At 43.9% G+C, this 15,623-nt stretch overlaps 1 protein-coding gene across 2 annotated transcripts in view; it reads left to right on the forward strand.

Annotated features, from left to right (window-relative positions):
• The window catches only part of ADCY2 (adenylate cyclase 2), a 422,161-nt gene that overhangs the window by 373,235 nt on the left and 33,303 nt on the right, over nucleotides 1–15,623 (forward strand). For both annotated transcript variants that reach the window (XR_007127384.1, XM_047729460.1), the window contains exon 19: nucleotides 11,585–11,669. Coding sequence is in view for 1 of the 2 variants with exons in the window: in XM_047729460.1 (XP_047585416.1) it covers nucleotides 11,585–11,669 (85 nt within the window). In the remaining variant the exon portion in view is untranslated. The remainder of the gene's footprint in view (nucleotides 1–11,584; nucleotides 11,670–15,623) is intronic.

The following is a 15,623-nucleotide window of genomic DNA, read 5'->3' on the forward strand; positions in this document are numbered from 1 at the left end:
TAAGGACCCCGTCAAGATGAAAAGCTTCTGCACAGCAAAACAAAACAACCAGCAAAACTAAAAGGCCGCCTACAGATTGGGAGAAGATATTCACAAATGATATACCTGATAAAGGTTAGTATCCAAAATCTATAAAGAATTTATCTAACTCAACACCCAAAAACCAAGTAATCCCATTAAGAAATGGGCAAAAGGCATGAGTAAACATTTCTCCAAAGAAACATGCAGCTGGTCAACAGACCCATGAAAAGACACTCAACATCACTTATCATCAGGGAAATAGAAATTAAAAACTGTGATGAAATACCACTTCACACCCATCAGAATGGGTAAAATTAAACAATTCAGGAAACAACAGATATTGACGAGGATGCAGAGTAAGGGGAAACCTCTTGCCCTTTTGATGGGAACATAAGCCAGTGCAGCCACTCTGGAGAACAGTACGAAGGTTCCTCAAAAAGTTAAAAATAGAGCTACCCTACAATCCAGCAATTGTACTACAAAAATAGAGATTCAAAGGGGTACATGCCCCCTAATATTTATGGTAGCACTATCAACAATTGCCAAATTATGGAAAGATCGCAGAGGTCTATCAACTGTTGAATGGATAAAGAAGTTGTGTGTGTGTGTGTGTGTGTGTGTGTGTAGTATACACATATATATATTTGTATTTATATTTATACACACACATATGTGTATGTGTGTGTGTGTGTGTATATATATATATATATATATATATATATGCACAATGAAATATTACTCAGCCGTAAAAAGGAAATTGCCATTTACGACAACATAAATGGAGCTAGAGTGTATAATGCTAAGTGAAATAAGTCAGCCAGAGAAAGACAAATATCATATGATTTCACTCCTATGTGGAACTTGAGAAACAAAACAGGTGAATATAGAGAAAGGGAAGGAAAAATAAAATAAGATAAAATCAGAGTGGTAGGCAAACCATGAGAGACTCTTAACTGAGGGTTTCTGGAGGAAGGTGGGCAGGAGTGGGTTTAATGTGTGATGGGGATTAAGGGTACTTGTTGTGATGAGCACTGGGTGTGGTACGGAAGTGAGGAATCACCGAATTCTACTCCTGAAACCAGTATTACACTGTATATTAACTAACTGGAATTTAAATAAAAACTTGAAACAAACAAACAAACAAAAAAACAGAGTTACCATATAATACTGAGTTTCTTTAGGAACTTCTTAAAAATAAGAGAGGCCTATTTCATCTAGGAAAACATAGATTTTAAATGTAAGATCATGTTTGTGTTTCCATGCCTGGACTGCTTTCTCTCCTGAGAATAAAAAATGTCATCTGTTACCGCGACTGAATCATTTGCGTTTAGGTTAGAGACTGGTCCACCGGGCAATTCCTCCATATTACTCATCTAATTTTTTAGGTTTCTTTGATCTTTTATACTCTCAAAACATGAGGGCCAGAATGATTGCTCCATTAACAGCCTCGGGATGAGGGCCCACTGTAAACTAGTGTGTGGCTGCAGGCTCATTTGGGCATCTGAGTCTCCAGAGCCCAATTTTGAGGTAGGAAAGAAAGCATATTCCGTCACATTTTGGCTAGAACTGCCACTGAGTTAGAAACTTTCCCAGTTAGTGCTGTGTCCCCTACTTCATCACTCAGGGATGGCACAACCAGACAAGCAAAAAGTCAACCTTAAAACTTAAGAGAGAGAAGGAGGCCTCATACCCTACTAGCTGCCATTTTGGTCTGAATGATTAACACGATTATTACAGATTGAATTGTCTCTCCCAAAAGAAGACATGGTGAAGTCCTAACCCCCTACTTCACAGTGTGGCCTTACTTGGAATAGGATAGCTGCCGATGGATCTGTTTGAGAGGAAGTCCTACCAGAGTGCGGGGGCCCTAACCCAACAGGGCCAATGTTCTCATAAGAAGATGGCCATGTTGAGAGAATGCCCTTTGATGATGGAGGCAGAGACTGAAATGATGTTGTGGCAAGCCAGAGAGCACCACGGATTGGGGGCCAACCACCAGAAGCCATAATGAAGCAAGGAAGGATGTCCCCCCAAGTTTCAGAGGGAGCACTGTCCTGCCAGCACCTTGACATCAGACATCTGGCTTCCAGAACTGTGAAATGATAAACTTCCATTGTTTTGAGCCACCCAGCTTGTAGTACCTTGTTTTAAAAGTTCTAGAAACCAACTGTGATCATCAACACAATTGCCTCATCTAAATCCTGGGATTTCTTTTTTCCCACCGAATCTGGATGCTCCCTCTGCACTGCACACTCCCCTTCCTCCCTGCGTCTCCTGCAAGTGCACAAGGAGCAGGTAACCCAGGAATGCATCTGTGGATGGACAGATTTCTCTTTCAGAGTGAAGGACCCATCTGGCACTCGCCCATGAATGGCCCGCACAGGAGAGAAGGGCTCCTACAGGAATCAGCCATCCTTTCTGCCTGGATGAATAAGAGAAGGTTTTGAAAAACCTAAATGCCATCCAAGAACATGCAGCGCAGTCCTTCTTAGTTGAGACAGCAGGTCGGGAGGGGAAAAGGTATTTGTGTGCTAGTGCACAAGTCCGTTGTACAGGCTGGACATGCCTCATTATTTCCAAGGCGCATTTAGGTCCAGTCCAGCAACTACTTGTCTTATCTTCCCTTGTCCTTCTTCCTGCAGGTCCCTACCTCTCCCACCACTCGTCTTCACGAAGCCTCCAGATGCAGGAGATGAGTGGACTAGAGCATTTCTGCCCCTAAACCAGTGTTCAAATGCATTAATGTGAGGAGTCCCAGAAAAGGCTTGCTTGCCTGTATCTTCTGTGTGATTAACTGAAAACCCAGCCAGGCCCCGAATTGCATAAAGAGGGTCCTACATCCCTCTCTCCATCAGTTTTGTGGATGTGGGCCGGCTCTGCATGTTTGGGACATCTGGTCCCTTACCTGGGAATGCAAGGAGGACCTGAGTTTGGATTGGCTGTGCTGCTGAAGTTGCTACAAGACCCTCACCTGGGAGTTAACGTTTTACTCTTAGTTCGGGGGTAACGGGTGAGGGTGGAAGGGGTCGTTACAGCTGCTTCCTCAGACCCCTGGAATTACAAATGTACAGAAGTTTCATGAAGCAACGTGAAAATGTTAAACTCTGCCCGCACATCTGAGAACATTGGCTGTGTTGTGCCACTTTCCTTGGGAAGGATGGCATCAGTATAGTCAATATAGGGGAGAAGAGGGGTTTAAAGTTCGTTGTAGCCAGCATTATTTTTTTTTTTACAGCTTTATAAACATATATTTTTATCCCCAGGGGTACAGGTCTGCGAATCGCCAGGTTTACACACTTCACAACACTCACCATAGCACATACCCTCCCCAATATCCATAACCCCACCCCCTCTCCCAACCCCCTCCCCCCATCAACCCTCAGTTTGTTTTGTGAGATTAAGAGTCACTTATGGTTTGTCTCCCTCCCAATCCCATCTTGTTTCATTTACTCTTCTCCTACCCCCTCAACCCCCCATGTTGCATCTCCTCTCCCTCATATCAGGGAGATCATATGATAGTTGTCTTTCTCCGATTGACTTATTTCGCTAAGCATGATACCCTCTAGTTCCATCCACGTCGTCGCAAATGGCAAGATTTCATTTCTTTTGATGGCTGCATAGTATTCCATTGTGTATATATACCACATCTTCTTTATCCATTCGTCTGTTGATGGACATCTAGGTTCTTTCCATAGTTTGGCTATTGTAGACATTGCTGCTATAAACATTCGGGTGCACGTGCCCCTTCGGATCACTATGTTTGTATCTTTAGGGTAAATACCCAGCAGTGCAATTGCTGGGTCATAGGGTAGTTCTATTTTCAACATTTTGAGGAACCTCCATGCTGTTTTCCTGAGTGGTTGCACCAGCTTGCATTCCCACCAACAGTGTAGGAGGGTTCCCCTTTCTCCGCATCCTCGCCAGCATCTGTCATTTCCTGACTTGTTCATTTTAGCCATTCTGACTGGTGTGAGGTGATATCTCATGGTGGTTTTGATTTGTATTTCCCTGATGCCGAGTGATATGGAGCACTTTTTCATGTGTCTGTTGGCCATCTGGATGTCTTCTTTGCAGAAATGTCTGTTCATGTCCTCTGCCCATTTCTTGATTGGATTCTTTGTTCTTTGGGTGTTGAGTTTGCTAAGTTCTTTATAGATTTTGGACACTAGCCCTTTATCTGATATGTCATTTGCAAATATCTTCTCCCATTCTGTCAGTTGTCTTTTGGTTTTGTTCACTGTTTCCTTTGCTGTGCAAATGCTTTTGATCTTGATAAAATCCCAATAGTTCATTTTTGCCCTTGCTTCCCTTGCCTTTGGTGATGTTCCTAGGAAGATGTTGCTGCGGCTGACGTCGAAGAGGTTGCTGCCTGTGTTCTCCTCGAGGATTTTGATGGATTCCTTTCTCACATTGAGATCCTTCATTCATTTTGAGTCTATTTTCGTGTGTGGTGTAAGGAAATGATCCAATTTCATTTTTCTGCATGTGGCTGTCCAATTTTCCCAACACCATTTATTGAAGAGGCTGTCTTTGTTCCATTGGACATTCTTTCCTGCTTTGTCGAAGATGAGTTGACCATAGAGTTGAGGGTCCATTTCTGGGCTCTCTATTCTGTTCCATTGATCTATGTGTCTGTTTTTGTGCCAGTACCATGCTGTCTTAATGATGACAGCTTTGTAATAGAGCTTGAAGTCCGGAATTGTGATGCCACCAACTTTGGCTTTCTTTTTCAATATTCCATTGGCTATTCGAGGTCTTTTCTGGTTCCATATAAATTTTAGGATTATTTGTTCCATTTCTTTGAAAAAAATGGATGGTACTTTGAAAGGAATTGCATTAAATGTGTAGATTGCTTTAGGTAGCATAGACATTTTCACAATATTTATTCTTCCAATCCAGGAGCATGGAACATTTTTCCATTTCTTTGTGTCTTCCTCAATTTCTTTCATGAGTACTTTATAGTTTTCTGAGTATAGATTCTTAGTCTCTTTGGTTAGGTTTATTCCTAGGTATCTTATAGTTTTGGGTGCAATTGTAAATGGGATGGACTCCTTAATTTCTCTTTCTTCTGTCTTGTTGTTGGTGTAGAGAAATGCAACTGATTTCTGTGCATTGATTTTATATCCTGACACTTTACAGAATTCCTGTACAAGTTCTAGCAGTTTTGGAGTGGAGTCTTTTGGGTTTTCCACATAGAGTATCATATCATCTGCGAAGAGTGATAGTTTGACTTCTTCTTTGCCGATTTGGATGCCTTTAATTTCCTTTTGTTGTCTGATTGCTGAGGCTAGGACTTCTAGTACTATGTTGAGCAGTGGTGATAACGGACATCCCTGCCGTGTTCCTGACCTTAGCGGAAAAGCTTTCAGTTTTTCTCCATTGAGAATGATATTTGCGGTGGGTTTTTCATAGATGGCTTTGATAATATTGAGGTATGTGCCGTCTATCCCTACACTTTGAAGAGTTTTGATCAGGAAGGGATGCTGTACTTTGTCAAATGCTTTTTCAGCATCTATGGAGAGTATCATATGGTTCTTGTTCTTTCTTTTATTAATGTGTTGTATCACATTGATTGATTTGCGGATGTTGAACCAGCCTTGCAGCCCTGGAATAAATCCCACTTGGTCGTGGTGAATAATCCTTTTAATGTACTGTTGAATCCTATTGGCTAGTATTTTGGCGAGAATTTTTGCATCTGTGTTCATCAAGGATATTGGTCTGTAGTTCTCTTTTTTGTTGGGATCCTTGTCTGGTTTTGGGATCAAGGTGATGCTGGCCTCATAAAATGAGTTTGGAAGTTTTCCTTCTATTTCTATTTTTTGGAACAGTTTCAGAAGAATAGGAATTAGTTCTTCTTTAAATGTTTGGTAGAATTCCCCCGGGAAGCCGTCTGGCCCTGGGCTTTTGTTTGTTTGGAGATTTTTGATGACTGTTTCAATCTCCTTACTGGTTATGGGTCTGTTCAGGCTTTCTATTTCTTCCTGGTTCAGTTGTGGTAGTTTATATGTCTCTAGGAATGCATCCATTTCTTCCAGATTGTCAAATTTGTTGGCGTAGAGTTGCTCATAGTATGTTCTTATAATTGTCTGTATTTCTTTGGTGTTCGTTGTGATCTCTCCTCTTTCATTCATGATTTTATTTATTTGGGTCCTCTCTCTTTTCTTTTTGATAAGTCTGGCCAGGGGTTTATCAATCTTATTAATTCTTTCAAAGAACCAGCTCCTAGTTTTGTTGATTTGTTCTATTGTTTTTTTGGTTTCTATTTCATTGATTTCTGCTCTGATCTTTATGATTTCTCTTCTCCTGCTGGGTTTAGGGTTTCTTTCTTGTTCTTTCTCCAGCTCCTTTAGGTGTAGGGTTAGGTTGTGTACCTGAGACCTTTCTTGTTTCTTGAGAAAGGCTTGTACCGCTATATATTTTCCTCTCAGGACTGCCTTTGTTGTGTCCCACAGATTCTGAACCGTTGTATTTTCATTATCATTTGTTTCCATAAATTTTTTCAATTCTTCTTTGATTTCCTGGTTGACCCATTCATTCTTTAGAAGGATGCTGTTTAGTCTCCATGTATTTGGGTTCTTTTCAAATTTCCTCTTGTTATTGAGTTCTAGCTTTAGAGCATTGTGGTCTGAAAATATGCAGGGAATGATCCCAATCTTTTGATACCAGTTGAGACCTGATTTAGGACCAAGAATGTGATCTATTCTGGAGAATGTTCCATGTGCACTAGAGAAGAATGTGTATTCTGTTGCTTTGGGATGAAATGTTCTGAATAGATCTGTGATGTCCATCTGGTCCAGTGTGTCATTTAAGGCCTTGATTTCCTTGTTGATCTTTTGCTTGGATGATCTGTCCATTTCAGTGAGGGGAGTGTTAAAATCCCCTACTATTATTGTATTCTTGTCGATGTGTTTCTTTGATTTTGTTATTAATTGGTTTATATAGTTGGCTGCTCCCACGTTAGGGGCATAGATATTTAAAATTGTTAGATCTTCTTGTTGGACAGTTCCTTTGAGTATGATATAGTGTCCTTCCTCATCTCTTATTATAGTCTTTGGCTTAAAATCTAATTGATCTGCTATAAGGATTGCCACTCCTGCTTTCTTCTGATGTCCATTAGCATGGTAAATTCTTTTCCACCCCCTCACTTTAAACCTGGAGGTGTCTTCGGGTGTAAGATGAGTTTCTTGTAGGCAACATATAGATGGTTTTTGTTTTTTTATCCATTCTGATACCCTGTGTCTTTTGATTGGGGCATTTAGCCCATTAACATTCAGGGTAAGTATTGAGAGATATGAACTTAGTGCCATTGTATTGCCTGTAAGGTGACTGTTATTGTATATTGTCTCTGTTTCTTTCTGATCTACTACTTTGAGGGTCTCTCTTTGCTTAGAGGACCCCTTTCAATATTTCCTGTAGAGCTGGTTTGGTATTTGCAAATTCTTTCAGTTTTTGTTTATCCTGGAAGCTTTTAATCTCTCCTTCTATTTTCAATGATAGCCTAGCTGGATATAGTATTCTTGGCTGCATGTTTTTCTCATTTAGTACTCTGAATAGATCATGCCAGCTCTTTCTGGCCTGCCAGGTCTCTGTGGATAAGTCTGCTGCCAATCTAATATTTTTACCATTGTACGTTACAGACTTCTTTTCCCGGGCTGCTTTCAGGATCTTTTCTTTGTCACTAAGACTTGTCAATTTTACTATTAGGTGACGGGGTGTAGACCTATTCTTATTGATTTTGAGGGGGGTTCTCTGAACCTCCTGGATTTTGATGCTTGTTCCCTTTGCCATATTGGGGAAATTCTCTCCAATAATTCTCTCCAATATACCTTCTGCTCCCCTCTCTGTTTCCTCTTCTTCTAGAATCCCAATTATTCTAATGTTGTTTCGTCTTATGGTGTCACTTATCTCTCAAATTCTCCTCTCATGGTCCAGTAGCTGTTTGTCCCTCTTTTGCTCAGCTTCTTTATTCTCTGTCATTTGGTCTTCTATATCGCTAATTCTTTCTTCTGCCTCATTTATCCTAGCAGTGAGAGCCTCCATTTTTGATTGCACCTCATTAATAGCTTTTTTTATTTCAACTTGGTTAGATTTTAGTTCTTTTATTTCTCCAGAAAGGGCTTTTATATCTCCCGAGAGGGTTGCTTTAATATCTTCCATGCCTTTTTCAAGCCCGGCTAGAACCTTGAGAATCATCATTCTGAACTCTATATCTGACATATTACCAATGTCTGTATTGATTAGGTCCCTAGCCTTTGGTATTGCCTCTTGTTCTTTTTTTTGTTGTGAATTTTTCCGCCTTGTCATTTTGTCCAGATAAGAGTTTATGAAGGAGCAAGTAAAATACTAAAAGGGTGGCAACAACCCCAGGAAAATATGCTTTAGCCAAATCAGAAGAGATCCTGAATTGTGAGGGGGGAGAAAGGGGATAAAAAGGGGTTCAGAAAGAAAGAAAAAAAAACTATTAAAAAAAAGAAAGCCGATAAAGAAAAAATATAAAAAGAGGAAAATATATATATATATTAGATAAACTTTTTAAAAAACGTTAAAAAAAGAAAACGGTAAAAGTTAAAAAAAATTTAGCAGAAGAAGAGAAAAAGAAAAAAAAATTGAAAAAGAAAAAAAAATTAAATTAACTGCAAGGCTAAAAAATCATGGGGAGAAAGCCATGAGTTCCGTGCTTTGCTTCCTTCTCCTCTGGAATTCCGCCGCTCTCCTTGGTAGGTGAACTTGGTCCTGGCTGGGTTTCCCGTAGATCTTCTGGGGGAGGGGCCCGTTGTAGTGATTCTCAAGCGTCTTTGCCCCAGGCGGAGTTGCACCGCCCTTACCCGGGGCCGCGCTGAGTCATCCGCTCGGGTTCGCTTTCGGGAGCTTTTGTTCCCTGAGCGCTTTCCGTAGAGTCCGGAGGACGGGAATAAAGATGGCGGCCTCCCGGTGTCCAGCCCGGAGGAGCCGAGAGCCCGGGGCCCCACTCCTCAGTGCGCCCCTAGAGAACAGTGCCCAATGTCTCCCGCCACCCTGGCCTCCGGCCGCGCTCCGAGCTGACCGAGCCTGCGACCGGTTCAAGGCAACCCCGAGCTGAGAGTCACTCCTCGGCTCTGTCTCTGCAGCCGGCTTCCCCGTTCTAATACCGGTAAGCTCTGCGACACTGAGACACCCCCGATCCTTCTGCGACCCTGCGGGACCTGAGGCCGCGCTTACCCCGCCTGGGCTTCACCCCAGTTAAGCCTCTGGAGCGATGTCCCTCAGCAGAACAGACTTTTAAAAGTCCTGATTTTGCTCCGTTGCTCCGCCGCTCGCCGGGAGCCGGCCCCTCCCCCCGCGGTCTATCTTCCCGTCGCTTTGGATTCACTTCTCCGCCAGTCCTACCTTGCAGAAAGTGGTTGATTTTCTGTTTCTGGAATTGCTGTTCTTCTTCTCTTCAATCTCCCGTTGGATTTGTAGGTGTTTGCAATCTTTAGATAAGCTATTTAGCTGATCTCCCGCTACCCGAAGTAGTCTCAGCTGCTACTTCTCCGCCATCTTGACTCCTCCCTGTAGCCAGCATTATTTATAAACATCTGCTCCCCTCAGTCCCTTCAGTTTTGCTATTAGAGCTGTCACAGGCTCAGAAAGGGACGACTTCATTTCTTAGAATCAGTTCTGGGCAAGCAGGAAAGTGGCAGCTCCCGGCTTACTGGTAGGAACCGGTGACCTCCTTTTAGCTGGGGAGCTCACATGCTTGCCGCCCAGCTGGTTTAGTAGAGAGGAAAGAGCCCCGAATGCAGGCTCAGCCTTTCTGGAGAGTTCTCTGAGGCCCTGAGTCCTTCTCGCACCAAGACTTGTCACTCTGCCTCCAAGTTCCCTACGCCCTTGATCTTTCACTCTGTTAATGATAATTCACCAACCTACATTTTCTTATCCTTTTCTCTACCTCTCCAGCTCCGCCCCCTCCCTTGTCACTCTGCAGCTAGTACTGAAACTCTCAAGTGCCTCTCCTGTATCAGACCTGTGGCTGGGTTTATCAGCAGAGGATGTAGTGACCAGAACAGCCTATAAGATGGGCACTGTGACCCCCTTTGGCTGATGACAGGGGTGAGGTTTGGAGTGGTTAACCCAGGTCCCAGAGATCGATAGAGGAGAGGAGCCTCAGTTCCTCCGTGGGTTATCCTACACCAAAGCCCACCTGAGCCTTGTCACTGCCACATGGACTCTTACGTCATCAGCCCTTGAACCCTCAGTAGAGAAACAGGAAAACCTCAAAGCAGGTGCAACTCACAAGCAGAAAGTGATTACCTGGTATTTCTTCAATTTAATTACACATGACCTATGCTGCTTATGTGACATATGTCCATACATAATCATAATTTCTTTTTCAAGTCTTATTACATAATTTCATTTTCAAGTCTTATTCACTCTCGTATGTGGGAGATCCGTCATTTGTCAGCTGCGTGGGTCCCCGGGGATGGCAGGAGATGTCTCCCTCCATGCTTTATTAGTCAGGGTACTCCAGAGAGACAGAACCAATAGGATATAAATATTGTATATAAATATAATGCCAATCAAGAGGTTTATCACAAGGAATTGGCTCACACGATCGTGGAGGCTGGCAAATCTAAAATCTGAGTCATGAATGGCCCAGTTAGAGACAGAAGGCCAGAAAGTGCTGCAGAGCCAGGAGCAGCCAGGGTTGGAGTTCAGAGGCAGTCAGGCAGGAGAGAATGCTCTCTTACTGGGGCGAGGTCAGCCTTCTCTTCCACAAAAGCCTTCAGCTAATGGGGTGAGGCTGACCTGCATTACAGAGGGTAATCTGTTGACTCAGGTTACTGATTCAAGTGTGAATCTCAACCGGAAAACACTCCCACAAGGTCACCCGGAATAACACGGGAAGGAATGTCTGGGCATCTCGTGCCCACCATGCATGCTAACTCCACGTATGGGCGTGACCATGGCCTGCAGGGTTGTGGTGAGGACACGGGCAGGGATGAATGACCGAGGTCTACCTGGACCCCAGGGGAAACAGGACAGTGGACCGAGAGTTCCCATCTGTGTCTTGCCTTTGTGTCACAAAATCACATGGAAGAGGGTCTGAGAAGTTCCTGCCAAAAAAGTTATGGGAAACTACATAATTCATAGGGGACAGTAGCTGGTAGGAATTAAGTTCCCTACTCCATTTTTTTTTACCTGACATGATTGTTAATTTCTAGCATACTGTCTCTTTCTGAGAGTGATCATTTTAATGGTTGAAGAAATTTTATGTCAAATTACCCACACTGATCTAGGATAAAGAAAATACTATTCATATGCCTCTGTTCTCTTCTTTTATATTTGTTAGAGCTTGGAGATAAAGTAAGGAGTCTCTTAACTTGAAGGAATCTTCTGTTAGTAAGCTCTCAAAATAGGGATTATTTTGTTTGGTTTGGGTGCGATCTGGGCCTGAGGGTGTATCTAAAAGGTGTGTGTTTGGCTGGTGTAGAAAGACGTGCACTAGAGGTTCTCAAGTTGTTGATATACAAATTCTAAGTCCTGTATGTATGTTGTTTTGTATTGCTTTTGTCTGTCTGTCTCTCTGTTTGTTCTCTAATAGACCAGGCATTTGGAAAGACCTGAAGACCATGGGCTCAGTGTCTCTCTTTATATTCTTCGTCACACTGCTCGTTCTGGGTAGACAGGTAAGACATCGCTTGTTCACGTAACTTCCTCTCACGTGCTGTGTTAGTAATACTTGGTTCGTACGTGGACTCGACTTCAGTTCTAAAAACAGAGTCCGCCAGTGATAATCATGGTAATACTTTGCTGATGTGCTTTGTAGCTACTTTCATGCAAACACATCAGAATAATTGTATCACTAAGGAGAAACGTGGGTGGACGTGCATAGGGAAAGGGAAAAGGTCTCTCATTTCTTCCACAAGAGGCAAACTTTGCGAACGGTAGAGATGTGAGCCCATTTCCCGCTACATCTCAAAAGAATGTGGTGGGTTTTGTAAGCTGACAAGAATGTTCTCTCAGTAGCTGACGCTCTTTGGAAAATACCCCCTACACTGGGGTTTGTTTGCATTTCAGAAAGGGTGGCCTTTTTCTTAGAAAGGGGTACGAATATCTTTGCCATCACTTGGAGTCACTGCTAAATTATAGTCCTCTGTTCAAAAATCATCTTTTGTGCTGTGATGGGAACTGTCCCTCCTTGGGCTCCCACCCTGCTTCTGGTCTCCAAGGAGAGGCCGGGGTGCAGGGTTTTCAAGGACAGTGTTCTTCCTCTCGCTGCACATGAGCATGATTGCCCAGAGAACAAAGACTCAGGGCACGCCATGCACTCTGCCTTCACCAGAGTTTGCTGGGAATTCTTGGATGGATGGTGTGACACAGAAAAGCGATTTATATAGAAATAACCAACTAAATGCAAAGTCACTTAACTTAGATAGATGTCCCCAAACAGCTGAACAGTAGGAAGTTAATGATTGCACAGTGAGAGCAGAGGCCAGATCAGTGGCCACCAGTCCAGCGGCCTGGAAACACTGTCGCCCCCCTTCATACCTTCCTGGGAGCTGCAGTCTCCCTGGAGCTGCTGTGGTCCTGCTGCAGAGTTCTAGAACACCCCGTCTCCTCCCAGCCCACCCTGCCTCCATCCCTGGCATGCGCTTGTAGTCTTGACCCTCTGCACGTTTCGGGTGACCCGCTAAACCATGCCTGCGCTTTTTTCCTGGTTCATCGATTCTCCCGAGACCTGGCTTTCTCCACTTTTGATCTGCTTTCTGCTCTCACTCTTGGAGAAAAGGCATGTCCACTCTCAGGAAACCCTGTTAGAAGTGAAAGACGGGAAAGAAACGAGCTTCCATGCAGAATATCACCTGTGTGGTCACTCCACTCCTCCGGAAACAGGGCGGCCCCTCTGCGGGGTCTCCTGTTTCCCCATTTCATCCCAGGGACGTTTGGTCCTTCACTTTCTCCTCCCAGAGTGATCACTCAAGGTTGCTTCACAATAGTACCTTTTAAGGACCTAGAAATCAAACTGAATTCTCCCCACTCTTTTATGACAAGCGCACAGTACCACTATGTACGTGGCCGTGTTGCTACCTCCACCGGCTGCCCGAGATCCATTACTCTCTGGCGTGAGATAACCCAAAGGGTTCAAGATCATGGTGGGGCATAATTTAACACAATAGCTCTGACCCTAGTCTTATAAGGAGTCTTTTCTTGTTACGTCACTAATGTTGACAACAGATCATATAGACACCCAGGGGCCTGAGAAGTCCCTGCTCCTTCCAGGGGCGATGGTGTTAATGATCATTCTCTGATAGCCGGCATTGGGGTGTGCCAGGGTGAGCCAAGACGAAGGCCCCAAGTCTTCTGGGCTCACAGGAACGTCCAAGTTTTTGTGATCTAGTGCTCTGCGTGCCCTTCTGAAAACACAAGTAGGTCACAAATGTCTGATGTTTAAAATAAGGCTTTTAAGTTTCATAAATAGGCATGGACTCAGGATTTCCCAGGTGTGTGTGTGTGTGTGTGTGTGTTTTAATTTTGTTTTGTTTTTTTAAGACCAACAGTATGGACATTTTGCAACTTATTTTTGTTTTCATTTGTCCTCATGACCCCCCTGCCCCATGACCATCTTTTTTGAAATGATGGTGATGTTTTTGCTTTCTGAGCAAATTAGCATGCTAAATATTGCTCTGGGATTCTGAGACACCTAAATAAGACCATAACACACCTCCTGGAAAAGAGCTGGGGTTGAAATACAGTCTGCGGTAAAAATGTCTGCCTGAATTCAGGGGCTTCTTTTGAGAAACAAAGATTCTCTGTATTTCTCCTGAGTTTAGATGACCACACACTACACTGAGGGTCTGCATTCTACAAGTCCTACACGATACAGATCCGGGCAGGTGGCAGTCTGGTGGCCTCAGTTAGGCTGAGGTCCCCGTGTGCAAGGCTTCAGAGCCCAGGAAGGCGTGGAATCACACACTGCCTGCCGCCCCCTACCCTGCCCGGGACCACCTCTTCTGTCCGCGTAGAAAGGTGTAAACCCCTCTAGTTCCTCGGCTTGTTTTCAGAAGTAGACCAAGCAGGAACTGCCCTTGAGGCTGTGTCCGGTGTGGAAGACAGCAGTGAGGTTCCCAGAAACAGTCTGGTGCTTCTTCCAGGCTCTTCCTGTTCTCGCTCGTCTTTGCCAGACCACATGAAGAGCAAACTCCACGTCTCTGCATGGTATCTGGGCCCTGGGAACTGTCAAGTAGCCCCAGACTCTGGGAGGTTGGGCGAAGATGTGGGGACACAGCATCACAAGGCAGGACTGCTGTTTTAGTTAAAGGGACATGCAGCGTCTTGGAAGCAGTGGCTTCCCGTGGCCCCCCACTGCACCCCTCCGTCTGACCTCCCCCAGTTGTCTGTGTCCAAGCCCCCTCTCCTTTCTTGTGTAAGGACAGAGTCATTGCATCGCGAGCCCACCCGCCATCCTGCGTGATCTCCTTAATTACACCTTCAGAGTCTGTTTCCAGAGAAGGTCACAGTCTCAGATTCTGGAGACGAGGACTTGGAACTGTCTTTCTGGGGGACACCATTGAATCCGTTCAGTTGGTTTGGGATAGAAACATCTGTCTTCCATTGGGGGGTTCTCCATGAGTTTCTAATGGGCTTGTCCTTCAAGGAGCGGGTCCTCTAGCAGATGCCCTGGGGAGGTGGGAGGTAAGCACCTGCCAGAATGTTGCTTTCAGTCCAGGGAAGCTGGCCCCAAAGCATCTCTGTTCCTTTCATAAGAGACTTGCCAGATGCTGCCTGTGATGCAGTCTCGGTCACTGGGGAGGCCTGAGCCACCCCTTAGTAAGGCTCCTGGAAACCCCACATGGTCCCCTGCGCTGGGCCTGCTGCCTGCCCTGCCCACTCCTGGGTTCCTCCCCGGGTCACTTTGATCCCAAGTGTGCATCTGGGTCTTCTCGATGCCACCATCAGGGATTGCCAAGTCATCTCAGTTTAGAACAAGCCACACCACGGGGTCATCCCCCAAAACCCAAACAAATAATCTATTCTCCAGGCAACAGGCTTTTTCCAGGAAGTGCAGGACAGGATTTCTGTAAGTGCAGAATGTGGAAGATTTGGCATTAATGTAAAAATTTAATACAAACAAACATTAAAAATATCTCATTTGCAGTCTAAAAAAAAAAAAAAAAAGCCTCTACGAAGTAAAAATAAATTCCACACCAGAGGAGGAGGAATAATTTTTGAGCATATCATAACGTGGTTTGAATCAAACCTAAATGATGAATGATCATTGTTCTTTCAGGTTTCCAAATGTGAATTTTTTTAGTTGCCATCTGTGCATGGGAGGCTGTGTGTGTGTGTGGTTTGTACTGCACTAACAGAATTAATCAAACCAATAAAACAAACCCCCAGCATTGATTTCTTCTTTGCATTTATTTATTTATTTATTTATTTTTTGGTCAGGAAGTTACTCTTCGGCTGGAATTCACCCCGTTAGGCCCTGGTCTCACAGGAAGATTCTTTTAGGGCTGTTTCATCATATAAAATTATTTAATTCATAGCAGATGTAACACAATGCCAAAATCAAAGAAACACTTTCCCAGGAAGCAGACCTCTCTATCTCTATGTTAATAATAACAGTTTAAAAAAAAAAA

Source organism: Lutra lutra, chromosome 5, assembly GCF_902655055.1.
Source record: "Lutra lutra chromosome 5, mLutLut1.2, whole genome shotgun sequence".
Taxonomy (NCBI): domain Eukaryota; kingdom Metazoa; phylum Chordata; class Mammalia; order Carnivora; family Mustelidae; genus Lutra; species Lutra lutra.